This window comes from Camelus ferus, chromosome 12 (assembly GCF_009834535.1).
Source record: "Camelus ferus isolate YT-003-E chromosome 12, BCGSAC_Cfer_1.0, whole genome shotgun sequence".
NCBI lineage: Eukaryota > Metazoa > Chordata > Mammalia > Artiodactyla > Camelidae > Camelus > Camelus ferus.
In genome coordinates, this window is record NC_045707.1 from 6,790,831 (window position 1) to 6,810,738 (window position 19,908).

General features: G+C 49.4%; 2 protein-coding genes across 2 annotated transcripts in view; one reads left to right on the plus strand and one right to left on the minus strand.

Annotated features, from left to right (window-relative positions):
- Nucleotides 1-10,759, minus strand: part of TCF20 (transcription factor 20) — an 86,202-nt gene extending 75,443 nt beyond the window's left edge. The window contains exon 1 of the mRNA XM_032492341.1: nucleotides 10,461-10,759. The gene's annotated coding sequence lies outside the window, so the exon portion shown is untranslated. The remainder of the gene's footprint in view (nucleotides 1-10,460) is intronic.
- Nucleotides 8,229-16,759, plus strand: LOC116667820 (basic salivary proline-rich protein 3-like). Its single transcript, XM_032493863.1, is given in 5 exon segments — nucleotides 8,229-8,247; nucleotides 9,514-9,999; nucleotides 10,002-10,099; nucleotides 12,659-12,673; nucleotides 13,562-16,759. Coding segments are annotated over 5 exon segments (1,059 nt in total). The 3' UTR covers nucleotides 14,003-16,759.
- The last annotated feature ends 3,149 nt before the right edge of the window (nucleotides 16,760-19,908 follow it).

The following is a 19,908-nucleotide window of genomic DNA, read 5'->3' on the forward strand; positions in this document are numbered from 1 at the left end:
TCCAGCAGAGGCTCAGAGGCAAAACGGTGCATTCACTAACAACACACCAAAATGCACTAGCAACACACCGACAGGCAGCGTGCCAGCTGCCAGGGATGTAAAATAAAGCAAAACACAGCCCTGACTGCAAGGACCTTAGAGCCCAGTACAGTCATATTCGAAAATATTTTTGCAGTTTTTCCAGCAAAAATCTTACACAGATACCTACGACGAGAGACAGATAACAAGAGTTGCTCTGGTTGTGAAGCTGGAAGGAAGAGGATGCTCACTTCTGCTCCAGCCAGGCCCTCCTGGGGTAGCCCAGCTCCAAAGTGATTAAGTGTGTCTCCCACCTTAACTGTGCTGTTTTGATATAACACTCAGAACACTGCCACCTAACACAGGGAGTGCTATGTTAAGTACTGGTTAAATAAAGCATGAGAGCTCTGGAATAATTTACAAGTCATTGGTCTTATGAATGGGAATGGCAGAAACATATGGGGAACGAAGGGAGTTACCAGACACAAGACAGGAAAAGCTGAGTCCAAACCACTGGAATCCAAAACTAGACAAACAACTGTAAAGGTCTGACCAGTTTCTCTAAAATCCCAGGAGACAGAAAGCTCATCTAAACTACTTTACACTTTCCCCCTGCAATTCTTGTTTACTTAGCCGGCTCTATCTGCTTGCCACAGCAGTTTCTTCAAGTCTTTCCTGTGTTCTTCCAGTTTCCAGCTCTCTACCCTGCTCTTGTCCCTCAGCAGAGGATCTTCACAGAATACACAGAAAAGCACTCCTTACCTTCCTGCCCCCATGCCCATCTGTTTCCTGCCCATACACCTTGCTTTCCCCAGGGAGGGGATAGTCTCATTATCCAAAGCCAATTGCCTGAGGGGAAAGGGATGAGAAGGGACAAATTGGGAGTTCGAGATTTGCAGATACCAACTAATATATATAAAACAGATAAAAAACAAGTTCATACTGTATAGAACAGGGAACTATATTCAATATCTTGTAGTAACTTATGGTGAAAAAGAATATGAAAATGAATGTATGTTCATGTATGATTGAAGCATCATGCTGTACACCAGAAATTGACACAACGTTGTAAATTGACTATACTTCAATAAATACACACACACACAAAACACAAAACAAAACAAAGCCAATTGCCTGGGATCAGTTTGGGCCCCAAGTTCCCCAGGAAGGTCCTCAATCCAACATTCTCTCCTGCATTTTCAACACTGCCCTGTGCTAGCTCCTTCCCACCTCAATTTACACATGCTCAAGGTTCTCATATTTTTTTAAAATGTCTTCGCTTGACCCCTAGAGCTATTTTCCTTTCCTTTAACAGCCAAACTTGAGGAAAGTTTGACTCCAAACTTACTTGTCTCTACTTCTTCACCTCACCTTCTCACCAATATACAACCGTTGCTTTAGTCAGCCCCTCCCTACCCAACTGACACTTCTGCAATCTCTGCTACCGCCTCTAACTGGAAACACTTTCCTCCCTCATGCCATGCTCTCTGGGTTTTCCTCCTAACCTGTCTGATTGCATCCTCACTGCTCTTTAAATGCTCCCCAGCTCCCTTAAATGTTCACACTCCTCACAGTTTTCATGCTGACCCTCTGAGTGCTTGTTATTATTAGCAACAATAACATAACTGGAACATGGGGGTTGGGGGCTGGGGAGTGTCCAGAACTGCAAAACCTTCTAGGGGCTGGGTTCTGTTAAGTTTCTGTTACTGTGGGAGACAGCCATCACTAGGGCAGGAAAAAGGGAAGGAACCACTTCTCCACATATTGGCATTCCGTGTTTACCCTGAGAGCAATCTCATCTACACCCAGGCTGGAACATATACATGCTAACCTCTAAGTCTTAGTCTACAGCTCAGTTCCCTTCTTCTAAATGTCAGTTCTGTGCCTCAAACTCTCGATGCCTTCCTTACAAGCATCTCAAACTTAAGTCCACAATTAAATTCATCACTTTATACCCCATCCCAATCTTCTCATTCTCCACTGTTCTCTATTTCAATGAGTGGTACCCCACCACCCAGTTTCCAAGCTAGATAGAAGTCTTGACTCTCCTTGGCTCCTCCTCCTCCTCCCTCACAAATCCACCTCCTAGTAGACTTGTTCTCATCCCATCACCACCAGCCTTAATACCTTCACTTAGTCAATACATATGGCCAATACATTATGTGCCAAACACTGCTGCAGACGTTGAGTGGATAGCAGGGAACAAGCCAAGCTTAATCCGAGAGGGAGGAGATAGGCAAACAAATAAATAAAAGGATGAGCTAATTTCAAATGGTGATAAAAGTTAGGAATAAAAGCAGGGTGATGTGATGGAACACTACTTTAGACAGTAAGGGCTAGAGAAAACCTTACAGAGAAGGAAATATTTAAACTGAACCTGAATGACAAACAGAAACTAGTCTCACACAGATTTGGGGGGCAGAGTGCTCCAGGCCAAGGGAGGAGCCAGGTGTCAAGGTCCTAAGGCAGAAATGAGCTTGAGGGAAGGTTAAAGAGGCTGGACCTTAGGGAGCAAGGAGGAGGCCAGTCAAATGGGCTCAGGAGGAGGTGGCGGTCAGACAGACCCTTCTGGCCACCTGAAAGCAATGGAAAGCTCCTGGAGGGCTGTAGGAAAATAACTGATGTAATCCAATTTGAATTTTTAAAGATCACTTTAGCTGACAAGCGGAAAAAATGATCTGGGAAGGGAAAAAAAAATTGGGGGTTCGAAAACCAGTCAGGAGGCTAATAATACAGTAGTCCAGATAAGAGGGGACGTTGCTTGAGATGGGAGGGAACAAATTCAGGATTTATTTTGGATATCAAATGAACAGAACTTGTTGGGAGATTAAATGTTGGCCGGGGTGGGGGGCAGGCATGGAGAAATCTAGGGCAATTCCTAGGTTGTTTTTAGGTATAATTTACATATAGCAAATGATTCAATCAGATTTGGTGAATGTCTATCAAGATTCAGAATATTTCCATCACTCTAGAAAGTTCTCTCATGTCCCCTTCCCAGTGAACCTCCTTCCACCCAAGAAGTAACCACTGATCTGATTTTCGGTATCATAGACTACTTTTGCTTATTCTAGAATGTCTTATGAATGGGATAATCCATTATGTACTGTTTTGGGTCTGGCTTTTCATTCAGCATTAACATGTGTGGAATTTATCCTTATTACATCTGCCAGCAGTCTGTTCCTCTTCATTGCTGAGTGGTCTTCCACTGTATGAATGTACCAGTTTGTTTACCCATTCTCCTGCTGGTGGACATCTGGACTGTTTCCAGTTTTTGGCTATCATGAATGAAGCTCCTACAAACATTCTTGTTCAAGGCTTACTTGTGGACATATACTTTTATTTCTCTTGGATAAATAGCTAGAAATGGAACTGCTGGGTCACAGGGCAGACATATATTCAACTTTTCACAAAACTTTGAGTTTTCCAAAGTGTTCACATCATTTTATACTCTCATCAGCAGTATATCTGAGCTCTGGCTGCCTGACTCCTAGGTGTTTTGCTTGAGTAACTGTACCTATACCACAACCAAACTCATTTTTTCAGCACTTCAAATGTTTCTTTCTATATTTTCTTTTTCAGACCTTTGTAGATGCACTCCAAGGACACTTTTCCTCCTTAATCCCATCCCCTTTACTGTCGGTTTATTCATTCAACAAATATTCTGAGGGATGAGAAAAGGCTAGGTTGGCCACAGTGTTCTGGGCAAAGGAAGTAGCCTATAAAGAAGTCCCTGAGGTAGGAAAGAGCCTGCTGCCTTCAGGGGTCAGAGAAAGTGAATGCGGCTGAAGACAGCAAGCAAAAGCAGTAGAGAGCCAGTCAGAGAGGTGGGCAGGGGACCAGGGCACTCAGAACCTTGTGAGAAATGGGAAGGAGTTTGGATTTTCTTCTAAGTGCTGTGAGAAACCACTTAACAATTTTAAGTGGAGGAAAGACAGATGACTCTTGGCTGCTCTGGGCAAAGTGGAATAGAGGCAGATGGGTAGAAATTGGGGGGGGGGGTCATCCTAAGAGGCAATCACAGTATTCCAGGTAGGCGATGATGGTGGAGCTAGCAGAGGTCTGCCTGAAGGTATCAATGTGGAGGTCATCAGCCTATGAACAATCACAAAAGCCTAGGGATATCTGAGAGCACTCAGGGAGAGTGCAGTGAAATAAAGAGGGTCCAGAGAATGTCTATGGTCAAGCAGAAGAAGGAGAGGGATGAGCCACAGAGGCAAGAAAAGATAGCTAAGAGACAAGACAGGCACCTGGATGAGAAGCAAATGGTCCCCCTTTGAGAAGCCTCCTGGGATCTCTCAAGTCAGGATTATACATCTTGATACACATGTACTCCTCCATCAGAGCATTTCTGATAGCCCTGTTTAACTATCTTTCTCTACTGAGCAGATATCTGAGGATGTAAAATCAACCAGCCCTGCTCTAGTCCAGTGTCTTGGGACACAGCACAATGTGGAATGTTTGTTTAATGGACAACTGCTATTCACTGAGGGTTACTTATAGGTGGTGCACTCCACTATACACTTTTCCCATTTTAATTCCTTTTCCCACGGGCCCTGAGGAAGATATATCTCCTTTTTACAGATGAGGAAACTGTGGCTCAGGCAAAATGCTCAAGGTCACTCACTGCTAGTAAGTGATGGAGCCAAACCGAGGCCACACGTCCTCCTTCACGTGCCCTGCTGCCTTCCACAAACTGCTCATCACGTGGACTTAGAGTGTCTTTTCACATAACTGCAAAAAGGATACAAAATCTGCTCCCAGGTTAACTGGCCCACCAGAGAACTAAGTCAGGGTTATGTCCAAGGAAGTAGCCCTCCCCAAGAAACCCTACTCTTGTCAGGAACAATAATCTCCAGGCTCCCAAAGTAATGCTTCAACTTAGGGTGCTTCAAAATGTGGAAGTGAAATCCTCCCTGAAGCAGGTCTAGAGGTGGAAAAACTGAGGACTGCTAGGGCTTTACCTCTTTTGAATTCCAGGACTCAATTTCCATAAGAACCAGAAATATCTCCCTATATCTAAAGGGCCTAATTTGAACTTCACAACTAATACTGAATGCAGCAAAGAGCTTCTCCATGTCAACCATTCTGGACCAAGACATAATTAGGGTGCGAGTATGTCTCAATGGGGCCAAAGAAACCAACACTACATATCTTTGTGAAAAAAGTAACAGTAATACAATCTTCTTTGTACTTAGTCTGCTTTCAAGATTGATGTGCTGTCTTCTCCCTGACTTAAGGTTGGAAGTACGCAAGCTTTTCCCTCAGTAAGTACATCAACACCCAGAGGTTTCCTTCCTTTCTTTTTCTACTCAGAAGCAACTGTTAACTATCAATCCCACATGGGATTGGGACATGGGCTATGGTTGAAAGAACACTAGCTGGCAGAGAACGGGGCCCTAGCCTTGACTCTGTCAGTGAAAAGATGCATAACTTTGGGCAAGTCACCACCTTCCTGGCATCTTTCCTGAGTTGTAAAGACAAAGTGCTAGACTAGACAATTTCTTACGTTTCTTTCAGCTCTCTATAAAATTTTACCACAGAAAGCACAGAAAGGGTGGGTGAAGGTATGCTGGATGCCACCAGCTGGCTGGGAAAAGCAGAGTGGAAAACCCTCCTGGCCACGGATAACAAAGCCTGTCTGACCTGTGCTATTTCCTCTCCTGCCAGAGCACTCACTCTCAGCTACCCTTGCTTCCCTCAACAACCCTGGCCCCAATTCCACTAGGTCACTTGGAGTCCTCCATTTGAAGCAACATTTAGCAGAGTGTCCTGCATACAGACGTCACTAATTTTTCCTGGCTTTATTTGATACTTCAACAAAGTATGGTGATTTAGTATACTCCAATCCAACTCCCAAACAAAGAAATATGCACTCGCCAATATTATACCACATCTCTATTTTTTTTTTTTTTACCAGAATGATTTTAAAAAGCAGACACATTCCCCTTTCTTACCCTTTACAAGGTACCATGAATGATCCCTCTTAAGTTCTTTTGAGCCAGGTCCCCGTTCACAAAGCACTGATAAAAACAGAGGGAAGACGTCAACCAACCCAATTCTACTCTTTGGATTAACTTCTCAAGATGTTCAGGGCTAAAACAAATTATTTACTTTGCTTAGCGCATCCTTCCCACAGATCAAGTATGACTGCCCTGCCAGCAGAAAAGGCTTCAGCAGAGGGATCATCTTAATGACCACTTTGGAGGAGCTCCCCTGAGTCACCATCATATTGTCTTTTATTTGCTTCGTAGCCAGCATCACCACCTGACATTCTTACTTACTTACTGTCTACAGTCCGTCTCCAGAGCAGCTCCTTCTCTATCTTGCCCACCACTGCATCTCCCATGTTTAGAACAATGCCTACAAATGCTTGTTAATAAAAATTAGAACACATACACAGAGCACTTTAATCCACATTTAGGGATGCGCTATTCAAGCATGGAAACCATCTTCCAATCAGGCTGATAATCAAATGTTCCAATGAACTTCCACTCTCTCCTACAGAACAGCTTACATATACTGCATATTGCAATAAGGATATTTTCTCCTGTGGCTAATGTTTTCTCTTTCTTAACTTCCCCACAATGAAGCATCAGATAACAAGCCACAGATATACCAATAAGTCACTTTATAGTTCATCTTCCTGCTGGGTTGTGCACATTACCTACAAGCAAACATAGCTCTAATGCAGAAAGTACTGATTGTGTTTGTCACCATGAGAACCTTTCCACCCATACTGCATGTACCATAGGTATTATGAGGACTTCCAAGTCTAATAATAAAAACTACTCAGTCTCAGTGCAGTATGACCAAATTATGCTCTACGAAAGCCTTGATTTCATTGTATTTCAAATGTATAACTTTAATGTACAGTTTTGCTCCAATATAAACAGGGTTTTATTGTATTGCTTTACTTTGTTACTTTTACCTCCACAAAAAAGTAAATAAAGGTAGCAGAGTCTGAAACCCCAGACAAATCTAATGAACACTAAGGTGCCTTGAACATAAACCCCCAGGAGGAAGAGAGCTTAAGGTATATTGGGGAAAGGGCTGTCTTTTGTAAATGCATCTTTTGAGTCGCATCCGGTCAAATTGAGCAGATACCAGATTCCTGTGCACTGTAAACCAGTAAGACAGAGAGAAGACAGACATTCCCTTACATATTCTATCACTCTTTTGAGTTGATACAACAAGTTTACAGCTTAAGACACAATGGGAGAATTGAGTACGAAAGAAATTTTTTAGATTAAATCTCAAGTGCACTGGCAAAACTGGCCAGGAATGGGGAAAGTAAAGTTTCAGAAAACTCCAGGGGACACTAAGCCACATGGCACAGTCACAAGAACCATGATTTCCAGTATTTTGCCTGAGTCCAGATTTCAAGTTCATTATAACTTAAAAACGGGGGGGGGGGGGGGGATAGCAGAAAATTTAGATTTCCAAGGCCAATCTACCACTAGTTGATTTGTGTCTTGAGCAGGCAGTGAGTTATGACAGATCTAGAAAAGGCTTTGGAGCCAAGGGGAGGACAGTCACAATCAAACCCTGACCCTTGTTTAGTTCTATGATCTCTCAGGGAAAGAGGAGGTGATATATATACATACCTCTCAGGTCTGCTGAGCGGATTTTGTAAGTTAAAATACCTTGGACAGAACCTAGCATACTGGGTTTTTTTTTTAAACAAATGTTAGCATCCTTTCCTCTCTATAAAACAAGGTTGAACTCACCAAAAATCCAACTCTGGTTTCTTGTTTTACATTCAATATTATGAAAGTTAGAAAAGAGTATACAATTAAAAGGCTATAGAACCTAAAACCTATATCTCCTTACCACTGTGACAACCTTTTCTCCCACACATATACACAAACTCTTAAACCTCTGTAAGAGTTTTATAACTTTTTCCTCATAAGTTGTAACACAAAGCTAAATATAAGTGAGTGTGGTAACTGCTTACAATTTAAGTAGCTATAAGGTTTTTAAAAGCCCACACCAAACACAAGGTCATATTTCAAATACCAACACAGAATAAACTGCTAATTTTTTGGAAACGCAAATAATGTGACACACCAGATGCTAATATACAAAAAAAAGTCTACCAATCTGTCTCCAAAGTCAGCATTATGAGCACGCCTTCCAATACTATGACCCTTTTTGAAACTGTACAGAATGAACAAAAAAGTGGTCTAAGAAAGACACACCACATTAGGCACATGTTCTTCAAGCATCCCGGTACTAGAACTTTAAGACAAACAAGACCAACTTCTGAGGCTCGCCTGAAAGGACTAACCAGTCAAAAGTGTGGCCAAAGGCCCTCACACACCATAAAATCAGTGAAACTAATTGGGGCTCTTCAGCAACTGAAAGGAAGCACTCGGCTACCATTAAGAAATAAACGTGGGATGCAAGTAATTAGTGCACCCTGAGGTGATAGTTAATTCCAGAAACATACCATTTCACAGGAGATATTATGGAATTCCACTTTATCCCTACTCTGAGAATACTAAAGCTGGAAATTTCAAGTTTCAAATACCCCTTGAAAGAACTTTAAATAAGATCCCTCTACAACCTCCTGCGTGGAACAAGAGCTTGGAACTCCTTGGAGCCAACCAACACACACACACCCAAACACACTTCCATTATCCACAGTTCCAGGTAGTCAGATGTATTCTGAAAAATCTTTTTCCTGATTAACTCCTTCTTGCAAAGACAAAAAAATACAAGGTATACTCAGCATAGACTAGAATATACTTTCTGAGAAGCACAGAAGAGCATCTGGGATTTGAGGGAAAACTGTACCCTGACCAGGTCTTAAGCTCTGTTGGAGAGGAGGCTGAAAACTGAAAACTGAGACAGGCTTTTAAAGCCAGGTAAGGGACAGCCTGCATTTCCCAGAAAGTCATCTATGGTTAAAACAAACACACAAGATTGGAGGGAGTCGGGAGGACTACCCAAACCCCTGTAATGTTTGACCTGGAAGGGAGTCCTCATTTAACGGATGAAGAAATTGGAGCCTTGAGGAGACAGGTAACATGGCCAGAATAAGTTTATTTGGTCACAAAGCTGGGAAATAGATTCCTGGTCTTCCTCGGCGGAATTCAGCAGTTTCCCACTTCACCAAGCTGCCACCCCATGTAAGATGTTTTATAAAACTCTTCACTGAGGCTGTTAACATAAGGGTCCAATTATCATTCAAAGATCTGCCTGTTAGATAATAGCTCGAAAATTCCATCCATTTTACAGCAGTTACCAGAGTCATCTAATCTTCGAGGCGGAAAAAAAAAGCAAAGAGGAAAGGGGGGAGTGTGGAATCCTAATTTTCAACTGTCCCCTAAGGGCAAACTAAAGGGTGGCACACAGAGGCAGACAGTGCTAGTATCCACAACCACAAAAACAGACAATAATCCCCACCCACAGGCCCAGGAAGGAGGCCGCTCCTCTGCACCGCACCCCCCCCCCCAACTCACTAAATTCCACTCCCATCCCGGCGCACGGGAGACATTCCACCTCCCGCTGCTGCCAGAGCGGGCTGGGCCGCATCGGCCACTCTCCTTAAACCACCACTTTTCCCCCTAAAAAGGACGAGAAGCCTAGAGCCCCCGACCCCAAAACGAGCCTTCGCTCGCACACTGGGACCTCGGGATCAAACACCCAGACCCGCTCACGGCGGCGGGGGAGGGGGAGAAAACCCCACGCAGGAAGCGTGTCCTGAGCTCCGCTCCCCGCCCCCAGCGCCGGGACCTTGCGCCGGGCCAGCCGGTACCTGCCCTCCGCCCTCAACAGGCAAGAAGCAGCCGCGTCCACATGGCTTCAGGTGTTCACATGGCAATAAACGGGCCCCCGGCCCTCCCGCGGCAGGGGCGCGCTCCGACGACCGGGCGCCTCAGCGCCGCTCCCGCCCTCCTGCCCGCCCGGCCCCTCCCCAAGGCCGGCCCTCCGCCCGACGGCCTCGCCCCCAGCCCGCCGCGAAGCGGCGAGTGCCGCCAGACCCCCGGGGCTGCCAGGGGCCCCGGGGCGGGCGGCGCTGACCCCGCCGACCCCTGGGCGCCGCCCGCTAACATCCGCCGTGTTTGCACCAGAGGCCGCGATGAGCAGGTACCTTCCCCCGGCACCCTCAAGCCAGGACCGGTGCCCAAGCCCTGCCGGACTCCCAGGCCAGAACGAGACCCCTCAGCGCCCTGATGCCAGGCCGGGTCCGTTCCCCTCAGCGCCCCAAGGCCAGGGCAGGCCGCTCCCCTCTGCACTCCCGGGTTGGGTCGGGCTGGGCAGGGACATTCCCCTCAGCACCCCGAGTCCTGCCTCGGTGTACGGGGGCTCAGCACTCCCAGGTCGGGCCGGGCATAGACCTCTGCCCCCAACCCCCCAGAGGCCAGACACCCCAGCCCAGCCCCATCCCCTCAGCCCCGACTCCCTGCCCCTCCCCCTCAGTCCTGGGCGGCGGTTACCTGCGGGAGCCCCCCCGCCCGGTCCCTCGGCCTCGGCCGGGGGCGGGAGGGGAGGGAGAGGCGGCGGACGGCGCTGCGCGGGGTGGGGGTGGGGGAGCCTCCGCCGCCTCCAGCTCCGGCGCCCGGGCCGGCGGCGGGGCGGGCCGGGGCCGCGGCCCCTGGAGGCTCGCTCCGGCCCGCGCGCTCGCTCCCCGGTCGGGCGCGCCTCAGGGCGGGCTCCCCCGGCGGAGGCCGCGGCCGCCTAGCAGGGGCCGAAAGCCGCTCAGCTCGGGGTTTTTTCTCTCCATTCTCCCAACACACAGGAAATAACAGAGCGTCAGGTGACGGCGCGCGGCCAATCGGAAGGCCCCGGGCCGCGGCGCGCGGGCGGGCGGGAGGGCGCGCGGCGGGGCGGTGCGCGCGGCGGGGGCGGGGTGGCAGGGGGCGGGGCCGGCGGGCGCGCGCGTGCCCACCAGCGTGCGGCGCTGCAGAGGCCTGCGCGTGTGGGGCCAGAGGAGACCCCTGCCCTGCTGCCCGGGTCGTGCAGGGGTCCTCTCGGCAGCTGCGGGTCGCAGCGCGCGTGTCTCGTCTCGCGCCCAGTGCCATCTTGGCCAGCAGCTCCCGGCAGTCCTGGGAGTGGCCGTAAGCCAACTTTCTGGGGAGTTGGTGGCCCGGAATCTCTCCCTGGGATTTGTGGAGTTCCCTGAAGCCTCCAACGCCAGAATCGCGCCTCGGGCAGCCCGCGGGCGAGGGCCTGCTCTGCTCCCAATAACCTGCTTAGTGAGGCCGACTCCTGCCTGTCCAGTGCCCTCCCGGCCGCAGGCCTGGTTGCCTTGCCGCCTCCACCCCTTGTTGCCGCGTGTCCTTGGATGAATGACTTGGGCCCTCTCGAGCGAGCCTCAGTTTACACTGCAATAAAAGCTAGGAGGAGGGAGGCCCACTAGCCTTGCCGGTAAAACAGATGCTCACCAAATACCAGTTGCCTTTGCCTGAGGCGGCATTGAAAAGCTGCTATGCCTGGCTGGACCCAGGGTCCAGAATTAATTTGGAGATATGGTAGAGCATTTGTGGTGCCAAGGCCTCAGAACGTTCCCAGCCTTCTTTGGCAAATCTCATGTATGTTTTATGGAGCAAAGGAATGGCTGACTTAAAGAAAAGAAAAGAAAAAATCTTAGTTGTAGAACCACCACCGAGATGTTTGTGCCCCGTGACCCACTGCTATCAAAAGTGAGGAGGCCAGCGAGGGTAGGATGTTTTGAGAGTGTTTGTGATCCTCCCTCTGACTCACCCAGAGACTTGGCCAAATTCTCTCCCCACTCTGGGCCTCAGTTTCCCGTTAGTACAATATGGGAAGGAGAGTTCGGACTCGGACTCAATGTCCCTAATGTTGGCTAAAACTGCTGATTCTAAATTAGGCCCCCATTGGCCCTAGATGTTAAGGGAGTAGGTAGCTTACTTTCCTGAAGCAACCCAACTTGAAAGTAAATTGGAAGTGGAAGAGTGCTTTGGGCAGCAGGTGGAGGCTGATAGGAACCAAGTGTGGCCTGAGGCCCAGTTTCAGTATGTTTGAGGTGCACTAATCCTCCGGGGCCTGGCTCTGCCCTTTCACCCACCTCAACAGAGACATTAACTCTTTGCCCTGCCTTGGGCCACCCAAGGAGGGTCCTGGCTGTGGCAACACCTGTGCCCAGCAAAGAGATCTGAAGCAGGGCCCGAGTTGGTTCTGGCACCCCAGGAGGATGTGGTTGGGGAAGGCAGTGATTTCTTCTGGCTTCTGTCCAATCACACAAAGTGGGGGCTGGCTCCAATGTGGGTCAGGGCTATTCTTGGAGACTTGATTCCCCAATACCTCTTGCATGCCAGGCGGGGTGCTGGTCTCTTCCGGGGCAGAGCTGAACAGGCCGCCAAGCCCTGCCCTCTGGCTGTTCCCATTGTTCTGTGAGTTTCATTTTCAAATTCTTTGGCACCAAGACTTAAAAGACCAGCACTGGCTTCTGCTTTGAGTCAGAGCTACAGAGGGAAAAAGGAAAACTCTCAGCATAGACTCATGTTTTCTGGACAAATGCAGGGTGATGCATGGGAGCTTCCACTTGGGGTTGGGGGCACCCTCAGTTTCTTGAGAGAATTCATGAAGAAAAGGGAAGTCCTTTTCCTTACAGTCTCCTGCCTGATCATTCTTTCCTTTCTTTCCCTTCTTCCTCAGCTCACCTAGGTCTCAGAATGGGGACCAGAATGTGAAATGGATAGTGACAAGCTATGCAGAGCCTCGTTCAGAAGGGAAGGAATGCAGACAGATAACTGAAGTCCACGGTCTTGTTTGTTCCTGCCTCCTGTCCTGAGACTGAGCCTACTTGCCCCTCCCCACCCCTAGGACCCTGCCTGAACAATGCCTAGCCGACTTCCACCCGGAAACTTCCTCAGTCCCAGGGCCAGGCCAGCCTGGACCTCTTCACCCCTGGCAGCCTATCACTTTCCCTTTCAGTTCCATTCAGAAAGAGAATATGTGTGGGCATCATGACCTACAGACAGATTTGAGTTACCTTGGGCTGTGTGGCCTTGGAATAGTCACTTCACCTCTCTGAATGCTGATTTCCTCAGCAGTAAAATGGGGATAGTATGACATTCATTAGGTGTTATGGGAATCTAAAGAGATGTGCGTAAAGAATTCAGTACAGTACCAGGCACATATGAACAATAGCTAAGGGTTCTATGATGTGAACACACAAGCAGACTGAGGCTCAGAGAGGTTAAATGCTCAAGATCCGGTAGTGGCTGAAGCACAATAACTGGGAGCCCCCTCTGCTTTGATCACATTCGTGTCTTCCATTGTTCTCTCATTGTCTCATCTGTGACCATCCTGTTTTTCCTACCACACTTTAAGGAAAGGACAGTAGATTAGTTGGGTTTTGTTTTTCTCTCTTCTTACCCAGTCCACTCGAAAAATACTTATTGAATTGAATCAGTGGTTTCAATTCCAGAAGCAAAATTAATCCTTCCCCTCCTCCCCCAGCTCAGAGATGGCTTTTGGAAACCCTGTGTCACTCCCTTTATTACAAACTCCTCTGTCCTCCTCCAGGCACCCAGGCCACTCCAGGATTACAAATGGAGTCTTCTGCCTCTAGGTCACTGATTCCACTACCATCTGTCAGCACGGATTGATTGAGGGGACTGGCCCTGCTCGGCAGATCAGTGACTTGTGTGAAGTGAGCCGGGGTGTCGGTGCCTTCAGCGGCAGGCAGATGTCCTTCCTCTCACTCACTGGCTCTCTTCAGTACACATACAGCCCTCACCTTTATCCTTCAATGGGCCCCAGCTCTCCTTCCTCTTGGGAGGGGCCTCCTGCTAACTCTATCCCGCCAAAAAGGAGGCCTCGAATTCCTGCTCACAGTCCTCTAGGAGACAGCTTAAAACAGCCTCTGGTTAAGAGAGTAGGGAACCCCACTGCGGAGCCCATCCCAAGCCAGGCACTTTCCCCATGCAGAGCACCAACAGCAGGGGTGGCTAGAACCTCTGTGGGCATACCTTCATTCCACACAGAGCACCTGCTGTGTGCTAGGCTGTAAGCCCTGATGATGGCTAAGTCATGTGGGGACAGCCACCTGCAGTTCCCAGGAGGGCTGTGCCCAGCACAGGGCTCCAGGAACGAGAGATGAGGCTGCGGAGGTGGGCAGGGGTGGGATCCTGCAGGGCCTTGTAACTGTGCCATACTTGGCATGAGTTTGTTTCACAGGGTCTCACAGTGACCTCTGCTCAGGAGATTTGCCCTTCAACCCTGCACTCCACCTCACTCCTCCAGGATCCAAGTTGTGGCTCCCTCCTCAGCTCCCACTGGTCACACTGGGCTGTTTGTGACTGTATTTGTCTTTCCCTCAGGACTCTGAGCATTTGCAGGGCAGACACCTCTGCTTCAGCATCCTGCATAGGGTGAGGCACCATAACCATAAAAATGGTAATGTTAATAATGACAGTACAGCCCAGAGGAGTCCAAGCTCACTGGCAACAGACACCATGTGTTTGCAACAACATGATGAGGTTGGTACTGTTACTGGTACCCACTTTACAAATGGGGCCGCTAAGGCTCAGAGAGTTTTAAGAATTTGTCCCAAGTCACACAGCTTAGAAAAGACCAAGCTGGGATTTGAACCCAGGTCTTTAGGGGTTGTACTCTTAACCAGCAAGTTTCCCAGCCCTTGGTAAACACTGGAAAGATGGATGGACACAGACAGGTGGTGGGTCCCAAAGTCTACAGGAGAATAGTGAAAGGAATGTGAGGGGACAGCAGGGTTGGCACCAGCCTCTCCCCACAAGTCGCATGTTAAAGCCTTGGACACTGGGCAGTTTGCAAGTGTTGGACCCTCAGACCCCATGCCTGGAAGACCTTGGCCTGCCCAGCAAGCGGCAGTGACTGTGCGCCTGTGCACTTGTCTTCCCGCAGGTGAGCAGAGAGAACACCAGAGGAGACGCAGCTGAGCCACTTCAGGCCCCTGCACCCTGGCCACACAGATCACCCTTCAGGCCTCAACACTCCTGCCACTAGTGGCTTGAGTCTCCCTGGGCAGCCCCTGGCATGGAGGCCCAGCAGAGGTCACTGAGCTGGGGGCCCAGCCTAGTCTCACTGATGTATGTCCTTTAGCAAATCACTCGATGGCTCTGAGTCTCAATTTCTTCATCTGGAAATTGGAATGGGTGAGAGGAGGGACTGAGTGGTCCACCAGCCTCCAGGAAATCAGGTCCCTTACCATTCACTCCTCCCAATAACCTTCTGAGGCGGGGATTGTCATCTTCATTGTACAGAGAAAGAAATGGACAAAGAGAGGCCAAGAAACTTGCCAGAGGTCACACAGCTAGCAAGCTGCAGAGCTGGTCTGAACTCAGCCTTCTGGCCCCGGAGCTCCCGCTGAGTCACTTAAAGCACTACAAAGTGTTAAAGCTAAGATGAAATGATCTAACAATAGTAGGGACAAAGGCGTGTTCTAAGCACTTCACTTGCATTAACTTGCTTAATCCTTACAACAGCCCTATGAGGTGGCTACTATTTTTAGCTCATTCTGCAGATGAGGAAACTGAGCCACAGAGCAGCTAGGCAGAGTTGGAATCTGGACCCAGGTGGGTCGGGCTGCAGAGCCCCTGCATCGCTTTATCATTAAACAACAGTAGGGAGGTTCCTCTCCATTGGGATTATTTCTGCTTGAAAGCTCAAGACTTTTAGCCCCATCACTGTTGGGCTCCACGGGAAGGCAGTGCTGCATGCTGAGGCATGCTGGGAAAAGACTTTGTTCCATCCTGTTTTGTTGACATGCTCGTCATTTTAAGCCTGAAACCCAAGCTTCCTGCAAAGAATTCAAACCGTGGAGAAAAACGCGGCCATGATACAGCCACTACTTCCTGAGCCTCCAGCGTTCCTTGAGCTTGGGGCTCCATGTGTGTCCTCAAACTTAACCTTCACAACACGTAAGTAACCCCCACTTCCCAGCTGAAGAAGCTGAAGCCCAGAATTGCTAACAAGATGCCTAAAGGCACACAGCTGCTAAGTAGTAGATCTGGGACTCGTCACCAGGTACTTCTTGAGAATCCTGGCTCTTAACCACATCAGCTACACCCCCGTGGGGGCGCAGAGATGGGTCTTGTTTGCAGGGCTTGGATGGAAATGCTTCTGCTCATCTTCTGCCTCAGGCTGGTCCCTCAGCGTCACAATTCCTGGGCCACAGGGAAGGCACTAGGACACAGGTGTGAGAAATGCAGACATAAATGTTCCCTCCACTCCATCTATCCCTCCAGTGACTCAGAAATGGCTGCCCTGCCACCTAGGTGATTGTCTTCTGGAAGCAGTCATGCCCTGTGAGGTTCCTCACCACTGCCCTGCGTCTGCCCTGCATCTCCCCAGGAGCTCACAGGATAACTCCAAGACACATCTGTGGTTCCGGGGAAACAGAAAGCAGCAGAGTCAATGGATTCTCCAACTCCCAACTGGTCCTCCTGACTGCAGCCTCTTTTCCTGGCCCACCCATCCCTGCAGCAAACTCATTACTGTTACCGGAAGCAACCTTACTCCCCCTGGCTCAAAGGTTGTCGGTCCCAAGTAGCTTCAGAATTCAAATCAATTCTCATCCACCTGGAACGCAAAGCCCTTGTCTGGCTCCAGCCCCTTCCAGCCTTTCTTCACATGTCCCATTATGCCTGTTTGCCAAACCAAATGAGTTGTGTTCCCACCATGTGCCTGTCTGCTACCCAAGGCAGGAATCCCTTCCCTCTCCCCTACAGAATGAAGTTACACCCTCTTTCAAGTCTTAACTCAAATGCCACCACCTCCACAAAGCATACCTTAATACTCATCATAAATTCATTCAACAAACATTGAGACCAAAGGTCCCTGTTGTTATGGAGCTTTCAGTCCCATGGGACCATTAGGGAGAACAAGTCATCACATAAATAATCATTTGGTAACAACCATGATACACATTAGTAAGCATGGCAGGAGCACAGAGGGTATATAATGGGACCCCGGGTCTTGGGGATCCAGGACATTTGAGCTGAGACCTTAAGGACAGATAGGAAGTAGCCATGTGATGAGGTTGGGAGAGAGCTCCAGGCAGCAGGCACAGCATGGGCAAGTGCCCTAAGGCAGGAGGGAGCAAGCAGATTTCCAGGAAGAAAAAGGAGGCCAGTGCAATTCAAAAGAAATGGGTAAGCTGGAGATGCAGCTGGAGCAGGACAGCACAGACCATGAAAGGCTTGGGGACTTTATCCCAAAGGCAAGAGACGGAGCCGCTGAAGGATTCCGAGCAGAGGAAATAGTCAATGTTCATTTAGAAACGATCCTGCCAACTACCCTATGGCTGAGCATCTTCTGAAAAGCCCAGGCTTTGTGTCCAGCCACCCCGAAGCTTAGACGTCTGGTCATTTAGGGGTAGAGTTTTTGCTCTCGAGGGCAGGGCTGACCTCTGATTCTCCTGCATCATCCTCACCACACGGAGCTGCTCCAAAAACATTTGTGGAACGAACGGATAAGACAAGACACTTACCAGCATTTCCCCCGGAAGGGGCCAGACTGCCAGAGGGGCCTTCCATGTTCTCTGGAAATCACAAAATTCAGGGGTTTTAGTGAGATCACAACTCAGGGAGCCCTTGAGAGTAGAGCGGGCATCTCACTGATGTCAGCGCCCGGGCCAGCATCCAGCATGACACCATGCAGGCGTCTGCCCATGACCGTGTCATGAATGACCAGAAACAGAACCGAAAGATCCCAACAGCTCTAAGTTGCTTTCAAGTTTACAAAGCATATTTCACATGAGCAGCCTCACTTAGGGTCAACCCTCTCAGGTGGATACGGTTACTACCCCGTTTTATAGATGAGGAAGGTGAGGCCCGGGCAAGGGAGGGTCCCTGGCAAGTTGTCTCAAAGCCAAGACTAGAACCTGACAATTGTTCAGGCTACTGATGGCCCCCGTGGGGTTAAGAAAGCTTTCCAGAAATTTCTTTTAAAAACGTTTTAAAGTGACATATTTCATCAGGATGTCTGTCACGCCAGCAGTGGGAGCCAGCACACCAATTCTCACAGGCTGTTCCCCCCACACGTCAGATCCACACACTCAGCCCTAGGCCCTGAGGCTGGCGGCTTAGCCCAGGGTGCAGGAGGGACCTGAGTGATGAATCCTTGCTCCCTGGGCTTGATGCTGGCACCCAGCAGGTGCTCAGGAAACGTGAGCTGATTTAAGGGGATAACAATAGAGAACATTCCTACAGCTCTCACACGTGCCAGGAGCCATGCTAAGTGAGTTACCTGTATTCATTCAGGTCATCCTCAGAACACACCTATGAGGTGAGTACAATTATCCCCATTTACAGGTGTGGAAACTGAGGTTCAGAGCAATAACTACTTGGCATGTGATCACAGCCAGTAGTGGCAGAGCTGGGATTTGAACCTACACAGAGCCCTTTAAGTAGCCCTATGCCCTGGCTGAGTGAAGGTGGGCACAGACACTCCTGGCAGAAGGAACTGTGCATCCTTAACCATGACCTCCCCCACACACCTGATTCCCATTCCCGATATATCCTGTGTGGGCAAGCATTGACACGCTGGCATGGTAGCTACCTCATCGCAGATTTTGTGTCTCCCCAGCCTCCTTCCCCCGGTCATCTGGGCTCCCTTTACCTGTCCTGCCACCTATGGGCTCCCAGCATTATAATCCGTCTCAGCTCCTTTTTGGTAGTAGGTGGGTGTACAAAAGAAAGGAAGGGCAGAGGGTGATGCTGCCTTGAGAAAGCTCTCTAAGCTCTGGAGCCTCAGCTTTTTCATCTGCAATGGGGACATTAACAATATGCCACGGAGGGCTGCATCCACACCAATGCTTAATCACTGACCTTGCATCTAAGCACTGGTTCCTTTATTCTGGCCTTAGGTGCCCCTTGGGAATCACTCATCCCTTGAGCAAGCATGCCCACAGTCACCCAGCGCAGGCACAGTGGAACAAGGGGTGAGAGGTCTTTCTGACTCTGAAGCTTAAGCAGAGAGAGGAGAGAGAGTAAACAAACCATGTGGGTCTTCCACGGCAAGTCAGCATCACATTGCCAGGTGTGGGCTGGACATGGCTCCCGAGCCCTATATACACCCACTCCCAGCGCTCTCCCCAAACGGTGCACATCGCATGGTGTTGGGGCAGCCCCCTGTCCTCCAGCGGCCTCCTGGAGGCCACTATCTTGCTGGACCCTCTCGGCCCTCTACCCGAGTCCAGATGAGGTGTGCTGGTGGGGGCAGGAGGAGCAGTGGGAAGGCCAGGCACCGAGGTTCACCTGTGGGCTGGTTACAAAACAGAAGGGAAGAAAGCATCCTTTCTGGAAAAAATCAATGGACAGATGATACTGACCAAGTCACAACCTACATGGAAGCCATCCAAGAAAATCAAAGAGACGAGAGAACTGCCGCCCCTTACAGCAGCTGGGGACCTGAGAGGTGAGTGAGCCCAAGCCCTCATTAGACAGATAGGAAAACCAAGGCCCAAGGTGGGGCTGTGACCAGCTCAGGGTCCCACAGTGTTTTGGCAGCTCTGCCATGTGCGAGGGGTATCCAGACCCAGCTGGCCCTCATGCCTCACACCCCCACCATCCAGTTCCTTCTGGTCTTGCCCACACTACCAAGTGTGCCAGTTTAGCCTCACCTAGAAATCACCAAATCTCCGGGGCTCTTCCCTGCATGCTTTTGGCTTCTGGGCTACCCTGCCCACCCCACCCCCACCCTCACATGTTAGGCAGAGTTGGGGGAGATTGATTCAATAAACTACTACATAGTTATGCAATTAGAACAGAGCCTGCCTGACTCATGGGAAGTGCTCATAAATATTAGCTATTATTACCAGGCACAATTATCATCCCCATTTTACAGCTAGGGAAACTGAGGCTCAGGATTGAGTGACTGGCCCACAGATACTAGATGCTAGAGCCTTCAATCTCCTGGGCTGACTTTTCTTTAAGC